Below are 18,949 nucleotides of genomic sequence, written 5' to 3' on the forward strand. Positions count from 1 at the left end.
ATTATGTTTAAAACCCCCAGCCCCCAATATTTCTGCAAAGGAGGAAAAAAAGAAACATTTTGTAAACACATCATTTACATTTTATAATCAAAATTTCAGTTTTGTGATACTTTAATATGCTAGCTATAAATCGGGGTTTCAAATAAATATAAAATTTGGAGGAAAAAAAAAGAAATGTTTTAATAATTTCATGTATCAGTTACTGAAATTGGTACAATGCTATCACTATAAGAAAGATACATTTGGATGGTACGGGTAAAGGTACATTAAAAGATTGGAAATAATTCTACCTGAGAATTGAACACAAAGTACTTGGGCTGGCATTTGTCATCTGTGTGGGCTTCATATTCCACTCGGCTGCCTTGATTCTGGTTTTCGTGGTCATTGAGTTCTGTTGTTTGTCCTTGTGTATAATCCATCATGAAATTTGCTTCAGAACTGTCAGTGATATTTTGTACGATGAATGGGTGCAGGTCGTAAGTACTGTTGCTTGTCAAATTCCCAATATTGTGGTCCAGTAGAGGTAAAGGGCATGGTATTTGCGTTTTCTTATAAATGACCTGGAACGCAAAATGAAAGAGACACAGTGTTAAAGTATCTTAATGCAAAATGGACTGTCATGAAAACTTTCCAGATGTTAAAAATACATGTTGTAAAAGTATGTGTAGTAGATTTGTGTTTGTTGTGTGAAAGTTGTATATTTTTGGTTATTTAACCCCTTAAGGACACATGACATGTGTGACATGTCATGATTCCCTTTTATTCCAGAAGTTTGGTCCTTAAGGGGTTAAAATATCTGGCTGATTCCGTTAATTTGGCAAGATATTTGTATACAAGTGGATTATCAATGCAGGATGGAAGCAGGTATAGCAATAAATAAGGTATCTAAAGAGAAATATGATGAGATCTGGGCCCTTTGGAATAGATATCTTAGTTCTAAAACTTAAACCCCCCCTCCCACCCCCTATTGAGAACCACTCTTAGGTAGTAGTTTTATGTGGAATTGTAAGGAAGAGGATAATGTATGTAACTTTCTGTTTTTGATTGTAGTTAGTGTATAATTGTATAAAATATGGTTTTACTAAAAATATGTACAATATTTAATTCACTGTAATATTTCAAACCTATTTTTGAAAGTGTGTATATGGATGGAATTTTAAAATGAAAAATGAACATTTATATAAGTAAAAAAATAAATAAAATATCTGGCTGATGACAAGATGAAGGTACACACTTGGCCGGGAGAAGAGGAGCAGGGTTGAAAGGCATCATCTACTGAAATTTGGGGTTAAACCATTCAAAAATTGTTTGACTACTTAAGGAAAGATTGCACCCAGGACCTCCAGGCACCATAACAACATCAGTGAGATGTTCATGTCGTGTCCATTGAGTTCCATTGACAGAAATCTGATAAAAGTTTTTAATTATTAAAAACCCTAAACATTTGTTTCATTGGTCCACTGCCTGCTGTACATGGTGTATGGGAAGGCCTTCTTACTCACAGATTCTGTTATAGTCTTGGAAGCAAATTTTATATTTATTGGCATGAAAACTTCAATTTGACTTTTTAGGTTGGCTTAAGTCAGTCTTTTTACTGTACACATAAACAGCTGTAATTATTTAGCTTTCCTATTGACCAATTTTAGACAAATAACTTGAACTGACTTAAAAATATGGTTGGCAGGTACAAGTGCATAGACCCCTTGTATCACTCAAACTTGCTCAACATAAGATCATGGTGTGCATTGGAGGTCCATAAACCACAGTTAAAAGGATACTGGCATTTCTCTGGAAATTAACCCCTTAAGGATACAACTTCAGAAATAAAGAGGGAATCATGATGGAATATTTCCGTCATGTGTCCTTAAGGGGTTAAACTACTGAATAAGGGATTGATAATCACTCATACATTGTGTTAACCTTTCTTGTTTCCATGGGATACTACATTTTATTTAAAATTTACATTAAAGATTTAGAAAATTTCCCTATAATGCAGTTTAGACCAGGTGCAGCCATTTCACACACCATACGAGGAGGAGAAGTTAAAAGCTGTGTTTAATTTCTCCTCTTGTCTGTATGTTTTCTCTATTCTGACAGGTGCGAGAGGTAGAGCCTATAACAATCATTGACACGGATCCAAGATGGAGTCATCCAACTGCAGAATAAAGAGGTTTAGATTTCCATCTTTTACATTTAATTTTATCTTTATACGTCACAAATGCATATTTTAAAATAAAATATAGGGCTAAGTAAATATAATACTAGAATTCTTGGGAAGTGCAAGTTCCCCTTTAAGAACTGCTGTATCAGTATATACATAGTATGTAATATATATGTAGAATGTAGAAATATAACACCTACGAGGTATTATGCCCACAATAGTTATAGCTCAGCCAAGCTATCTTCTAAATCTAATTAAGCATCACTACTTACCACACTGACAAAAAACACCATACAGCCGAGAGAAAATCCACTTGTGTATCCAAGATACCCTATTTAATTCGAAAAAAGAAATAATGAACAGATATCAAAGTACTAAATTCCTATCTTACAAATACACAGCACATCGGAACCCCTATAAAAAGAAAAATTGACAGTAAGAAATGTATTCGAAATCCTTATATGTCAAACACATCGTTTTCCCTTCTATCAGATTCTTATGTAAACTCTTCGATAAACAGTGTTTTAAATAATTACCTAAATTCTTTAGCAGAGATAGTGGAAGAATTATTCCAACTGACACAAATATGACGAGGTAGTTGCCATTCAGGTACCATTCTCTGAATATGGAAGAGAATGAGTATATTGTATCAGATTATGTCGCTGAAAACTTATAGAAAACTAATATACGTCCTTTTTATTTATATGGTGATAATCTAGGCAGTAAGCGTAAAGCACATACCCGGAATTTTCCTCAAGGCCCATAAATGTTCGTATTACTTCGGGAAGTTCATATTTTACAATAAATAGGTAACTTGACATCGCTGCAAAAAAGAAGACGGAAAATATATATTTTATTTTCCCCAAATTCACAATATACAACTGTACATTGTCACTTCGTAACACAAATTTCACAATTTCACAGATATCCGGGATTGGTACCAACATAAAACCCTTTTTTATTTGTACATTCGTAAAGTAAGTGTTATGTGGTGTACTATTAAATACTTGTCAGACAGGTTGATCGTGTCAATGGTTTATGAATGTCTTTCTAACTTGACCACTTTTCAACTGTGTACTACGTTTTACAAGTTGATTATCAAATTATGGTAACTTGTTGTGTAATATATAAAAATGTAGGATTAATGAACTTATCCTCAAAAGATTCTTGGGATGGAATGCTTCAATATTTTGTTAACAGTTAACCGAACAGTGATAACATGTGCCATTTCAAATATGATAACAAGGAACAGGCCATAGTTAGATCAAAGCCAGCTTAAAAGGATACTATAAGCACCAAGACCCCTACAGCTTATTCTAGAAAAGGCAGTGTTTACATTGCTGCCTAGTGCCACCTCCTCTATTAGCTGTCACTCAGCCAATAGAGGAACGTCCTGGTTTCATCCCTAAAATCTTTGTAGGACCAAGCTTCAGTGTTAATGGAGATGATGAACGCTCTCCACAAAGATACTCTGAGGAGATGCTGGCTGGCACAATGAAGCAATTGCTGCACATGCGCACTCGGAACCTAATGATTTCAAATGGATTGCCTGATATCAACAGTTTTGGTGATCTCAGCCAGGGGAGAAGCTGGTGTGCATGAGGGAAAACAAGGTAATTAACTAATATTAGAGTGATCCTTTAAAATTACTCTTTTAATGTGAAGGTTTGTTGAAAATTAAAACATTTATAACATACACTTTTCAGATATTATATAGTTAACATCAATGGGGATATCTGGATAGACTCTCTTTAGAGAACTAAAAGAAACAAGATTTCTCAATGTTAACAACTTGACAGAATTTAGCACAAAACAAAAGAAAATTGGTGCAAAGTAAATAAAACAAACTTAAAGGACCACTATAGTGCCAGGAAAACATACTCTTTTTCCTGGCACTATAGTGCCCTGAGGGTGCCCCCACCCTCAGGGTCCCCCTCCCGCCGGGCTCTAGGGAGTGGAAGGGATTAAACTTACCTCTTTCTCCAGCGCCGGGCGGGGGACTCTCTGCCTCCTCTCCTCCTCCTCGGCTGAATGCGCATGCGCGGAAAGAGCCGCGCGCGCATTCAGCCAGTCTCACAATGCTTTCCTATGGACGCTGGACACTGGCGTCTTCTCACTGTGATTTTCACAGTGAGAAGCGCGGAAGCGCCTCTAGCGGCTGTCAACGAGACAACCACTAGAGGCTGGATTAACCCTAATATAAACATAGCAGTTTCTCTGGAACTGCTATGTTTATAGAAAAAACCTAATAGGACCAGGCACCCAGACCACTTCATTAAGCTGAAGTGGTCTGGGTGCCTATAGTGGTCCTTTAAAAAACAAAAACAAAAAAAAACCTAACTTTTACCTTGTTTTAATAAATCAAAATGAATGTTTCTATCAACTAGTTGCTAAATCTGTTTATTAATGTTTTATTCTAACCCTATAGTTATAATTTTCTGTAGTATTATATTATTTTGTAATATCGTCAGCTAGATTTAATTTATTTTTACATTTTTTCTTACCATTAAAATATTTTTCTCATTTACCTATATGACACGAATCATTCTTTATTTTTTGTTTGCTTTAATTGTACATTTTGCCCCGGTACTAATGTAAGCTACTTATGTAACTAATGACTAAATAATCCTTATTTTACTGTAAACTAATTCATAGTTAATTGTAAGCAACACAAACTGTGTGAGCTGGAGTTAAGTATTAATGTGGATTAAATGAAACAGAATCCGTGGAGCTCTAGGGGAATTTCATTAGGATATGTTTAACCCCTTAAGGACACTTGACGGAAACATTCCATCATGATTTCCTTTTAATTCTGTAGTTGTGTCCTTAAGGGGTTAATGGATGAGACTAATATTAACCTTCCTTTATAGCAATCTTAAAGTATCAAAGACACTCATATTTTTCTCATGAGGTCATATTCCTAAAGGAACAATGCTTACCACATAAGGAAGAATCAAATATGTTCTAGTGTAAGCACAGATAGGAGGAGAATTCAAGTTTAAAATAGGCAGACAGATCTATTTGTGGAAATATTATCTCAAAAGTGGTTAATCAGGCTACAAATTGTTATTTCCGGTTTAACAATGTTTATTCAACTCTATTCATGGTGATATCTTACCTCCGATGTTCTGCATTGTGATAGATATAAAAGCTGCAAGTTTTCCTGGCCATCCAAACGCCCTTTCACCTAATTTTTCATAAATTAATGAACCTATTCGGATAGAGAATAAACAACATAAATAACACAAAGCAAGCATATGGAAAAAACAAAACAAAAAAACTTGAGTCCAAAATATTATTAACCTCTTAAAAATGATGATAATCTATATTGTCATAATAATATTTTCTATGGTTCTATTTTCAAATGGGAAATTCTACTCAAATAACTGCTGCAGTGCTGACTGGTATACCCTCTGGAATACATGTTTCTCTATGTGGGCTGCTGAATACTATAGTCACTGCTGTCACCGAAGAGTAGTGAGATTACACAAAAGTGCTGCCACCCACCCCATGCATGCCCTATGTTAATTGGTTTGTAGGGAGTCATAGGAATGCCAAGTTCTGTTTTGCCTGAAAACAGCAAGGTGTATTGTTAGTGAAGGACTCACCTAAGAGGTTTGATGTTAGTACCAATATGCATGAGATAGAAGACATACCTCCTTCTTTTGCAGTCTTCAGTAGAAGGTGGACAGAGTACAGGGATAATATTGCAACTGCAAGAAGAAGAATCCTGCAATAAAAGTAATATTAAGGTAAATCAATTTAAAATGAACAAACAGAACAAACTACATTTTTGTAATTGTTTAATTGTTGCTACACAACTGTTGAACTTCAACTCTTACGCCAAATGTATCTAGACACACCTATGACACCTATATGTCTACAAGCATATATAACAAGTAATATCAGTAATTATTCACCAAATCTAAGTTTGGTCGGTCAGTTCTACATCGGCCTGCCAGTGTTACAAAGTTTAATGTAGAAAAGGCAGTGTATACAGTACCACCTATATTACCTGTAACTCAGACAGCCACTAGAGATACTTCCTGCTTTAGGCCCTGTAATCTTTGTAGGATGAAGGTTCAGTGTGCATGGAGATGCTGAACATTCCCGTAGAGATAAATTGAGTTAACGCATCTCTGAAGAGATGCTGACTGTCGCAGTGAGGCAATTGCCGTGCACGCTCTTTTGCTCCCAAAGCTTCCATATGGATTGGCTGAGATTATCAGTTGCAAAGGCAAACTTAGATAGAACTCAGCTGAGAAGCCTTAGTAGCAGTAATGAAGTTGCTGTGGTGCCAAGAGGTCCCTAGTGTCGGCTTAACTTCAGGGGTTAAACCGTTTTTGAAAAGTGACAAAGTGACGAAGTCTCGTCTCCAGTTCTATTTATCTGTACCCCTGTCCTTTTATTTCTTTTAGATTCTTCAGACAGGAAGCCTCGGACTGCGTCGGACAGGGGAACTGATGATTGACTGAGAGTGTCAGCTGATGCTCTCATCCAATCAATGCTGCCCCTGTCCGAGGCAGTTCGAGACTCCCTGTTTAAATAATATCAGAAAAGTGGGAGGACAGGCGTAGAGCTAAACACATTTGAGTAAGATTTTGTCACCTTTCACAACGGTTTAACCCCTAAAGGTATGATGGTAAAAGGGACCTTCTGGCATGTAAAACAACTTCTTCACTTCAATGAAATTGTTATGCTGCCTTAAGGAGGTTCCTTTAAAAATGCCATATATAGAAGGGGAGAATTAGTAATTATATTTACCATTAGGAGGATTTTTTTTTTTTTAATGATACAGAACATTTTTATTGCTGCATATTCCCAAAAAAATGGTTTATTGCTACAAAACATAAAGGTCAAAATGTGAATAGCTTGGGCAATGAATATATTAAGATGTATAAAACTTTCAGCCCACCCTCTTCAAGTTGGGCAAACTTCTAACCTTTTTAAATTAAGAAGTTTCTATATGTTGCAGTGCTAAACTTGTGTTAACATTGAAAATATGGGTCATATACTCTTTGAAACATTCTAAAATTACACACAATGACTTTATTAAAGAGTGGATGTACTGGTAATGTTTTAATTAAAATTGTGATTGTACCAGTGAATTTTATCATACAGTATGAAGATTTCTCTAGCCTTTACATAGCAACGTAATAACTTTTTATGTTTTAATTTTTTTTTTTATAATAATGAAAACAAGCCCGTGTGTGAGGAAGGCATCTTTTGTGGCCATTGATGTAAATTGAACAGGCAGCCATACATCAACAACACATGACCCCATATTGCTAGAAAGAGTTTGCCTGATGCAACTTCACAGCGGAGTTGCTCACATTGAAAACATGCAAGCTATGGATGAAACTGTACCTGGTCTCAGCCATGCTGTAAGGGCCTTTGCTCTCATTTCTGATATCAACATACGTGCAAAGGTTACATACTTCACTTTTTTAACTAAATAAATTTGCGAACTACATCAAGTCAACATGCATCCACTAATCTGGTCATATTATCAGCAGCTGATTGCACCAGCAGACTAATAGTACATACTTTGTTCTCTCTATTATTCTGGATTAGGCCACAACCATGTGTATATCATGACCAGAATATGGGTTATGCTAAAATTTACTGTCTCCAAATTGAATTAGACTGCGAATACTACTGGATGAACACTATACATTAAATTCTAAAAAAATATCATAACGGAAAGTCCTGGGGGAAGAAACATCATTGTTTATTACTGCTGCAGTCACTAAGGCAACAATTATTGCTGAATTGTACAAGCAAATCCTAAAAGAAAATATCAAGGGACTTGTCCATGGGCTAAAGCGGGACAAACATTAAGCATTCCGTATCTAGTCAGATCCTGTTTCTCACAGTTCTAAAGCCCTAGTCATGTCAAGTTCTTTCCAAAGACACTACATACTGTAGCTATCATCATTGTGTAGTATCATTATAGTTAGTATTACTATATAAAAGAGTAGACATGTCTCCTGTTTTTTCCGAGGTCATGAGCTCGTTATTGAAGGGGCAATGAGCCTTAGTTTGAGCAATCAATAGTTCCTAGGTATGAGTTTTTCACATCCTCTATAACAGGGTTAGGCAACCAGGACTCCAGATGTGGACTACATCTCCTTTGATACTTTGTCTGAATTATGGCTGCAAGAGGATTATGGGAGATGTAGTCCCCAACATCTGGAGTGCTGAAGGTTGCCCACTCCCACGCTATAGAATCAGTACCAAAGCGTCAGACCTATAAAGCTCCATATTATATGTTCCAATCATCATCTAAATAAAAAAATACATGTATAGAATCTGATGAAAATATAGCATAACAAACCTTTATAGTTGGCATTATTTAAGACATTGATCCAACACTCACTGCATTTGTTATTAATTTTATTATTATTATTGCCATTTATATAGCGCCAACAGATTCCGTATCGCTTTACAATATTATGAGAGGAGGGATTTAACTATAAATAGGACAATTACTATTACAATTAAAAAACTTACAGGAATGATAAGTTGAAGTGGACCCTGCTCAAACAAGCTTACAGTCTATAGCAGGTGGAGTATAAAACAAATTAGGACAGGAAATATCAATCAAATAAGGTGGGAGTGAAGCAGAGCTGGAGGAGAGAGTAGAGTGCTGCCCTATGGGAGAGAGCAAGAGACAGGTATGTGAGGTAGAGGTTACTCTGGGAGGCCATACACTTTCCTAAAGAGATGTGTTTTAAGGCACTTCTTAAACGATTGACGACTAGGGGAGAGTCTGATGGTGGTAGGCAGGCTATTCCACCCACGAAAAGTCCTGCAAGCGTGAGTTGGCCGTACGGGTGCGAGCAGGGGACAGGAGACGGTCACAGGCAGAGCGGAGAGACCGAGAAGGGGCATACCTATGGATCTCTGCTTAGGCTTTTCTTCAGGGCTTGGTTGCTTGGGTGTTGATAATAATGCTGTTATTAGAAAACTCACAAATTGTCTTGTGAATCTGAAATTTGGCAACTTCTGGCATTTTATTTTTTAGCCATAAAATCCACCATATATTTCCTTTACCCAATGATCAATCCTGTGCATCAGCTGCACATATTTGGTACCACTCCTTTTTGAGAGAACCATTTAATGTCAATCATTTGTTCTGAGATTTATAGGCATGCAGTGCTTGCTTCAGGTTATACCAAAACATTTCTGTAATGATACAGTAAGGATTTTTGCTTGGTCATCATAAAACCTTAATTTCCTTCTCCTTCATCCATTCAGTTGGAGATTTACTTGTGTTTGTTAGATTTACTCATTTTCTGCTAAACTTGAGCCCATGGCCGAGAGCCCTGACATTTTCTTTTAGAATTTGCTAGTACAATTCAGCAATACTTGTTTCCTTAGTGACTGCAGCAGTTATAAACTATGATGATTCTACCACCATGATATGGTTACTTAGTTAGCATTTAATGTATAGTGTTCGTCCAGTAGCATACTGTACCATCCTGGTGGAGATGTATTTTTGGAGAGGAGTTTTATCTCCTTTCATATCCCTCCACTGAAAACCACATTTTTTATGATAGACGTGTGAATTCTCCATTGCCACATATATCTCCATATCTTCATAAACTTTTATCCTGAGATGTTTTTCTGTTGTACTGGATTTTTTAATAGGTTTTAAAATTGTTGCTGAAATTCATTTGAATACTATCAACCTGGTCATTGATTAATGACTAACAAGTTCAACTCTTTTTTTTTTTTTTGAGGGTCTCAAAAACCTATTTTAATTGGGGACATCATTCAAAATCAAAAACCTGTGTGGCAAATTGAGGTCTCCAATCAATTATTGTGCTTTGTTTAGAGGAAAGGGCACCTAAAGCGCAAACGTACTTGAAACATCTGTCTCAAAGTCACCTCCTTAATAGAGTTAGGTTAGGTAAAACTTCAAATATTTATTTAAATAAAAATAGTGATATTGCATCATGGGCATGAGAATAAAAACAAACATATTTTTATATTAAGTGACTTGTTTATATCACATTCTCTTGGTTGAGATTGTATAACTTTTTAAGTCAATTTAATTGTGATTGAGACCATTGTTTGATTTATTAACACAATATAGTCATTTGGGTAGCAAACATCTGTTCTCAGCAACAATATAAAGTACATGAAAATATAATAAAGGTAAGCTTTTATGTTTCTGAGGTCACATTAATGGTAAAAATGAGGTATTTGGTTTATGATTATATTTCTTATCCTTATTTGTACTTACACAAAAAGTATGATGCCCGTATTTGCCATCGCATAGGAGAGTCCAAGAATCCCGCTGCCCATGATGGCATTACCAAGGTTAAACACTGACATTCCAAATGAAGTGGTCCCAGGGTGCTTTTTTGGTAAAAGTAAACAGACGGATTAGCAAATAAACAAAAAAGACAAGAACATATTTTATATGCATGATATACCCTATGTGATTAAACAGGGATTTACGAAAATACGTCTATCGCATCCCTAGCTTACTGATTTCTCAATACTCTGATTTTTTAACGGTGAAACGAGCACAGAGTTCATAAAATTCACGAGTTAATAATTACACATTGTAAACTTATTGACACTGTCCTAGATTTACTAAGACTGCTGTGTCAAAGTAACATACGAGAGAGGGTCAAGGGTTAAGGACAGTATTTCAAAAGGGAAAGATGAGACTGGTATTTCAGTGACTGATGGGCATTGGGAGCCAGATGGTGTGCTAAGCATCTTGTTTTTCTTTCAACGAAGTCCTAATCAAACACATTTACATTATTCAGCAAATTATACCAAAATTGAGCAATTCTGCTGATCAGCCCAGTTTTGCTGATAACCAATGCACAGTCATACTTACATGTTCCTCTGTATATTCTTCCAATTTTTTCTTTCCAGGAAGCCCATTTGTAAGGAATTTTTGGCTTTCTGCATCTTCCCCATCAACATATTGACTGCGCAATAAAACAAATATATAGGTCATATATCTGTCTTTTTTTTTTAAATAAACAGTTACATCTTTTTTTGTTCCCTACATTTTTATTCTATAGATGTTTTGAAGAACGCACAAACAAGAAATAAAAATGACTTTCAGAACACCATAAAACACACATCATTTCATTTCAAAAGGAAATATAATTAAAGGACCTCAATGAAATGGTCTGGGTGCAGTGGTCCTGTCATTTTAACCATTTAAGGTAAAACATTTCTGTTTGGCAGAAATTAGAAATGTTTACCTTAAAGGGTTAAGCACACCTACAGTGGCTGTTACTCTAACAGCCACTGGAGACACTTTCACCTTAATGTCTGTGAAACACTCATCACGTGACCATTGCATTCCCCCATACAGGTCCTACAGTTCCTCAGAGAGAAGCATTTTATGAGCCATCACAGAGTAGGCCATGCCTCCTCCATGACGTCTAAGGTGGAGGCGCTGGAAAAGGTAAGTAAAACACATTGTCATTACTTGTATGGTAGACCTGTGGGGGAAGGGGACAGACCTCTATAACTAGGGACAGGGACAGTAGAGCGATACAGGCTTGTATTCCTAATACTTTAGATTTAAATACTTTAAATGGAATGTAGTTATACAGACAATGCATCAACAATTCCTCAAATATATATAATTTACGTATCTATTATTTTCTTAGGGCTAATTACTAACATTTGAGTTGTTGAGCATTCAAAGTGAACTTCACATTTTAGACCTGTATTGTAGAATTTATTAAATAAAGGTGAAAATATTTGAAAAGATTCAGGGACTCACTGATATTTGAAAAGCACTCATACTAACGCGTACAGACGACTGACACTTTTGTGAATAGCTCTGTTAGTGTCTGTTATCACAGTAAGGTACTTGTATGACATGCTCCTGCCTACTGGGCACATGTCAGAGACATTTTTGCATGTCAGAAAAAACATATTTTGTAGGTAATAAGAAAAGCATCTGCAGTTTGAGGCGCGTGTACCATAACTTATACAAGGTACAAACAATTCACGGTGCTTCAAATGACACCACAAGATTAAAGGATTAATGCTGGAAATCTGTTAATTCATTAACCGCACATTTTATATTTTATACATATAATTATTAATATTAATAAATGTATTAAAGTATTATTGAAAGGATATACAATTCAGAACGTTAATTCTTGTAGAAATTGTATAATTCTTTCTCAGTTTTAGTTACAGTTATATTTTAACATGCTAGCAGGGTCATGTTACATACTACCTGCTAATAGTAACTTTTTCAGAATCCATTTCTTTGCAATATCCATCTTCAAAGCTCTCTCCACTGTTGCTGTCATCATCACATTCCATGTTGACTTTTTGCAGTTCCATTCGATCCATTTAAACTCGTCAGTAGTTCACCGATTGACAGGTGATCTTCCTAAAGTGCAAACAGTATAGCTTTTTTTCTAAGTGTTCTCACGCAATGTGTTGGGTTTCAGGACACTTTGTTCTGCAAATAAAATCCAAAGAAGCCGTTACAATTCTTCTCTAAATCAGATAAAGGACTATGAATCATAACTTGATAATATTTTCTCTCCATCCAGAGAGATACTGCAAAGAATCTATTAAGCCAATAATTACTGAAGCCATTAATATTTGATTGACATCTCTTTTCAATGGCATTATTTATATTTGATAACATGTCTTGCAGTTAAATTTTTTAATAGATAGTAAAATAAAAAAATAAAAAAAATAAAACAAAACAAAAAAAAAATGTACAATATAACATGTACAAGTAGGCTGGTAAATTCAAATTAAAATGTATTCTAAGTCTACAAGTTAAATATGCTGTATCACAAATATCACCAAAGCTGGTATAAATGTATTTTATCCTATGTTATCTAATATTTGCAAAGATTAATGTAACAAACACAGAATTTTGCCGCATTTACATGTGCCTTGGGTTTGGAAAATATAGAATTCTGATTGGATAACTGTCTTTTCATGTTGCTAAAAACATAACTAATTCGAAAAAAATTGTAAGAATTTATAGTCAAGTGAATGTCAAATTTAAGGCCAGACTAGTCAACCTGAAAGTATAGCAGACTTAAATAATTTGTCAGGTTAAGCTATTTTAGCCTTAAATTTGACATACACTTTGAATTCACTTTGAATTCTTGCTTCTGTGAATATCCTTGCAAATATTCTTACTTTAGTAAATAATAATGTTAATAATAATAATGTTAATAATCCACCTACTCTTAAATAAAATGATTATTTTATTCAACAATGGTATTCAAACGAAAATAAAAATATATAATCTCAAATTCATATATTATTGTATCATTTAGAATTAGTAAATTGTACTGCCACTTAAAATGTGCACATTTGCAGAAACACACAAAAACAAATAACAAAATTCGAGTAACAAATTTACATTACCCTGAGATTTAATCGATGAAATTCACAATTGTATAAAATATCATTTTTCTGGTACGTTACACAAGTTGAAATATGTCCTCGTTATAAATAATCCAACAGTATCGTGTTCAAAGACAAGCATACAGTGTAATATTAAAGAATCACATACCTTCAGCTTAAATCTGTGTTTTATAACAGGATTAAAAAAAAAAAAGAAAAAAAAAGATTCTGGACAGCTACACCAGGTGAACAGTAGAGTAAAGCAAGTCCTTCACTAGTGTAATATTTAAAGACAAGAGGGAGTGTATCCTCTAAACCAATCAAAATGGACAAAAAAAACAAACCCTTTGCCGGTTGCGTCAGGTTTTGCAGATAAAGCCTGATTACGCCATTCACTGTGTACTCAATGAATTTGGCTTTACACATATTCTTGAAACAAGTTAATTGTTTTGTGCCCTGATTCACAGAAAGATAATAACACGTCTATGTTGGTGTCTGCAAATTCCTTAAACTCATTGACCTAATTCTTATTTTTGAATTGATAAAAACTTACATCTATACGAAGGCCAGGTGATGCATAGTCTCCTGGATCCATAAAGGGGTCAACTGTTCATGTACAGAATACTGGGTTCAAAATGGTACACCTAAACATAGGCTTAATGTACAACTAGGCAAGTTGTGTCACACGACCAATCATGTTTTCAATGCCACGGTGGAGAGCAACTCGATGGGCGAATATAATGCCCTTTTTATCTTCCTTGTGGTGCTGAAACTCTGTTAGACCCCACTGTGTGATTTTAGAGAGACAATCAATTCTCCTATGTGGAAAGAGATGATTATCTCTCATTAACACAAATAAATAATACAAGAAAAAGTGGGCTCCACTGTATACTTAATACACAAAGGGCCAGGAGATACTGAGTCTCCTGGGCCCATATTGGCCTCTTACAGTGGACACTGGGATGCCAAGCCTTTCATGCATTATTTTGGCACCATGAGGGGGCACTGACATTGTTAATCTCTCAAAATCCCAAGCATGTATTTTTTTTTTTTACTGTTTACTATTTATATGTACAGCTATAATCACACCAATTATTTTTCCCAGCGTTGTACATAGCCTGCACTTACACTGGGAAAATAGAACTTCTGTCAAATTATGTTTAGAAGCCAGCCTAAAAGCAGTGATAATAAATAGAACGGTTCTCAAAATTATTTCTGAGCTTAACTCCCTTAGCAGCAGTGCAAGTCTTCTTGTTACTTAATGAATCAACGTGCACAAGATAAAAAATAATCTATGATTGCAGCTCACAGATTTTACCTGTAGTTAAACATTGTGCAATATTAAATATACAAGTTTACACTTTTTTTTTTTTTTTTATTTCACGGAGGGAAAGCTCGGCGACATATAAGTGTTTTTTTGTAGACTCTCTAATGCCCCTGTGATCTGACCTGGATAAAGACAGACAATATTTGTGCAACAAAGAAGAACATTTTCAGAATGAGGCATTATAATCTAGTAGACCATTTTTTTTTTACTGCATACTGTTTGGCGGTGTTCCCAGACTGTTGCTACAGTAACTGCATGCAGGATAAAACCAGGGAAAGGCTATATAACACACATACCTATGATCAAGAAGTAGACATAGTTTAAATTTAAAACTACATACAAATATCATTGTTTTACCTTTTACTATACATTGCAACTGTCTGGGATGATACTCCATTTTATAATCTTAGCTCACCAAAGTTCAGATAATTTCTACCCATTGTAAAATACATAGACATACCTCCCAACTATCCCTATTTAGGAAGGATGGAAGATCCCTATTTTGGGCCAGAATCCCACTGTCCTACTATTCTATCCTAATCTCCCGCTTTTCTGGGACCTCCTTATTGCTTGTGTACCTGAGTGTATCACAATGCTCCACAGCAATAATACTCAGTTTGTGTAAATAAGATACATTGTTCTTGCTCTAAATAAGATTTTAATTGCATCAATTGTTATTAGTAAGTCACCTAGAGTAATGTCTAAGAACAGCCAGCCTCGTGTCACCCCCCCACTTACACCTGTAAATGTAATGTGTCCCTCTTTGTCCATTTGAAATGTTGTGAGGTATGGATAAACCTTTACTTTAGTTTCTTGACTGTTAATCTAGCACAACTACAGCTTATTGTATCTGTTCTGGTTAGTATAGTAAGCCCCTGCAGGCTTTGTGCAGTAAACCGTCACGTATACATCCTCTCCATATGCTATGCACGAGTAGGAAAAGTGCTGCTCGGCGGTCCTATGCCATAAGGCTGGGCTTTTGCGACATGCTGGTGGACACCGGCCACTGCGGATCCACACTGTTATGTAGCCCCACATCTGTTCACAGTGGTAGCGACGTCGACGTGCGGGTGACATCACGCAGAGGACGCGTGTGCACGTTTTGGGGTCAAAGGCCGGGTATGGCCAATAGGATTCACAAGAGGAATATTTAAACTCAATCATTTCTTCTACTCATTGCCCTGTCATGGTTTCCCTTTGACAGTTATCCGACAGTGTGTTCCTGATCGTGTTTCTTTGGTTATTGACTTTGGCTTCATTCTGACTTCCCTGAATTCTGGTATCCCTGACTACTGGCTATTCATTGCAACTGTGTTTCGTTCTGTATTCCTGACCTCGGCTAGTATTTTGACTATTCTCTGGTACGTTCTCTAAAGTCCTGTCATTCTAAGGTCCGGTTAGGCGTTATCCTTATTCCTAAGTGTGATATTAATACTGTGTGTTGGATCAATTGTAATCCTGACATAAACACTGTGAGATGCATGGAGACACTGAACATCTCTACGAGGAGATGCTGATTGGCCAGGAAGCTGTTTAGAGGCAGATCAGAGGCAGAGCGAACACAAGCAGACTGGAAGAAAGGTAAGATTTTACTATATATATATATATATGGGGAGTAAGAGGGGCTGGGGGAAGGCGGGGGGAGGAGAGGGGGTGCTAGATAGTAATTTTAACATAATAGGGTCAAAAATACATATTTGTGTTCCTGTCCCTATAATGTTTACTTACTTCCCATACTGAGGCAATAATAATAGTATCATACAGTACAAGTGTCTAATTATATGTCAGGATGCTACAGGTAAAGGTGAGTATAATAGCGAGGAAATTATGTCCAATCTGACCTTTTGTATTTTATATATATAATCCAGGAGACAATGTACCACAAGTAAAATACTGGAAACAAGCCTAATGAACAGAGGAAGACAACGTGATTCTGATAATAAAAAAGAAATTATAATTTGTAATGTTCGTGAATGGCTTGCAGTACACCTGCAACAAAGCAGGCCAATTTATTAAAGCAGAGCAGGGTGTTTGATGTCAGGGCTATTGTAGCTAGAGGTGTGGAGCATGGTACAAATTAACAGGGGTATTAAAAAATAAAAAGGTGCATATAACACCTGTGTCCAATATGTAATTATCTTCATCTGAAAAGGTCATTTATGAAAAGTCAGCTGATGCAACAGACTAAAATAGTTTGTAAATACAAAGGACAAACCTTAAACGAAGCTTGGGTTACTTACAGCTCACCAGTAAAAGCACTATGGGTTGTAGTTAATCCTAGATTGTGGTTTACTTGAGGCTTCTCAGAGACAGCTGGTAATCCAGGTAAAGTGAGGTCAGAAATAGCCCTGGAATCAAATTAAAGATTGCAGGTAAATGGCATAAACAAAATCACAAATTTGTAAAAATGGTTTCATCAAAAATATAAAGAAAACCATCTCAATCAACAATCACTAGCAGAGATTATACACAAAGCAAGCAAATAGAAATATTAATGTATATATACAGTCTGTGCTTGAACGTATAACTTTCATTTGTCTACATCGAATCTTATCTGTCACTTGCCTGCCTAGTCCAGCAGTTTATCCAAATCACTCTGTACGAAAGTAACATCTTTTTCATACAGTACTAACTTATCTAATTTTGTGTCATATGACTAGTGATGTACCGAACTGTCCGCCGGCGAACAGTTCCCGGCGAAATTAGCGTGTTCGCGTTCGCCACGGCGGGCGGACACATGCGCAGTTCGATCCGCCCCCTATTCGTCATCATTGGGCAAACTTTGACCCTGTGCCTCTCGGTCAGCAGACACATTACAGCCAATCAGCAGCACTCCCTCCCTTCCACACCCTCCAACCTCCCTCCCAGCATCCATTTTCGATTCATTCGGAAGATGCATGCTTAGTGAGAGGAGGGAAAGTTTAGCTGCTGCTGATTACATAGGGAAATTGATAGCTAGACTAGGGTATTCAGTGTCCACTACAATCCTGAATGACTCATCTGATCTCTGCTGTAAGGACAGCACCCCAAAAAGCCCTTTTTAGGGCTATAACATCAGGCTGCTTTTTTTTTTTTTTCCTGTGTAATGTAATTGCAGGTGCCTGCCTGCCAGCTTCTGTGTGAGGTTCACATTGGATACTGTGCCTACTTGCCCAGTGCCACCACTCATATCTGTTTTAACAATAGGTTAAGCTTTACATTTAAAATAAATATTTTTTTTTCACTGTAATAGAAGAGCAGTTGCCTGCCTGCCAGCTTCTGTGTGAGGTTCACATTGGATACTGTGCCTACTTGCCCAGTGCCACCACTCATATCTGTTTTAACAATAGGTTAAGCTTTACATTTAAAATAAATATTTTTTTTTCACTGTAATAGAAGAGCAGTTGCCTGCCTGCCAGCTTCTGTGTGAGGTTCACATTGGATACTGTGCCTATTTGCCCAGTGCCACCACTCATATCTGTTTTAACAATAGGTTAAGCTTTACATTTAAAATAAATATTTTTTTTTCACTGTAATAGAAGAGCAGTTGCCTGCCTGCCAGCTTCTGTGTGAGGTTCACATTGGATACTGTGCCTATTTGCCCAGTGCCACCACTCATATCTGTTTTAACAATTGGTTAAGCTTTCGATTTAAAAGAAATAATTTTTTTTCACTGTAATAGAAGAGCAGTTAGTTGTCTGCAAGCGTCTGTGTTTCAGGCCTACTTCAGCGTGTGCTCTGCAGACCTGTGCCAGCGTGCTTTGACAGTTGCCAATCATATCTGGTGTCTCTTTAGCGTGCTTTTACAACCAAAATTTTGTTTCCACTGTAATAGAAGAGCAGTTGCCTGCCTGCCAGCTTCTGTGTGAGGTTCACATTGGATACTGTGCCTATTTGCCCAGTGCCACCACTCATATCTGTTTTAACAATTGGTTAAGCTTTCGATTTAAAAGAAATAATTTTTTTTCACTGTAATAGAAGAGCAGTTAGTTGTCTGCAAGCGTCTGTGTTTCAGGCCTACTTCAGCGTGTGCTCTGCAGACCTGTGCCAGCGTGCTTTGACAGTTGCCAATCATATCTGGTGTCTCTTTAGCGTGCTTTTACAACCAA

At 36.4% G+C, this 18,949-nt stretch overlaps 1 protein-coding gene across 4 annotated transcripts in view; it reads right to left on the reverse strand.

The window, feature by feature from the left end:
• SLC38A4 (solute carrier family 38 member 4) overlaps positions 1–18,949 on the reverse strand; it is a 91,001-nt gene that overhangs the window by 19,318 nt on the left and 52,734 nt on the right. For 2 of the 4 annotated variants that reach the window (XM_063446954.1, XM_063446956.1), the window contains exons 2-11: positions 17,077–17,209; positions 12,393–12,623; positions 11,022–11,115; positions 10,413–10,528; positions 5,818–5,891; positions 5,280–5,372; positions 2,903–2,984; positions 2,698–2,780; positions 2,434–2,492; positions 291–560 (exon numbers count right to left, since the gene is read on the reverse strand). In XM_063446954.1, coding sequence (XP_063303024.1) covers positions 291–560; positions 2,434–2,492; positions 2,698–2,780; positions 2,903–2,984; positions 5,280–5,372; positions 5,818–5,891; positions 10,413–10,528; positions 11,022–11,115; positions 12,393–12,511 — 990 coding nt within the window. In that variant the 5' untranslated portion in view covers positions 12,512–12,623; positions 17,077–17,209. Of the gene's footprint in view, positions 1–290; positions 561–2,433; positions 2,493–2,697; positions 2,781–2,902; positions 2,985–5,279; positions 5,373–5,817; positions 5,892–10,412; positions 10,529–11,021; positions 11,116–12,392; positions 12,624–13,703; positions 13,749–17,076; positions 17,210–18,949 lie in introns of those variants that run through there. The other 2 variants (XM_063446955.1, XM_063446958.1) reach the window with 2 other exon arrangements.

Source organism: Pelobates fuscus, chromosome 3, assembly GCF_036172605.1.
Source record: "Pelobates fuscus isolate aPelFus1 chromosome 3, aPelFus1.pri, whole genome shotgun sequence".
In the NCBI taxonomy this organism is placed as follows: Eukaryota; Metazoa; Chordata; class Amphibia; order Anura; family Pelobatidae; genus Pelobates; species Pelobates fuscus.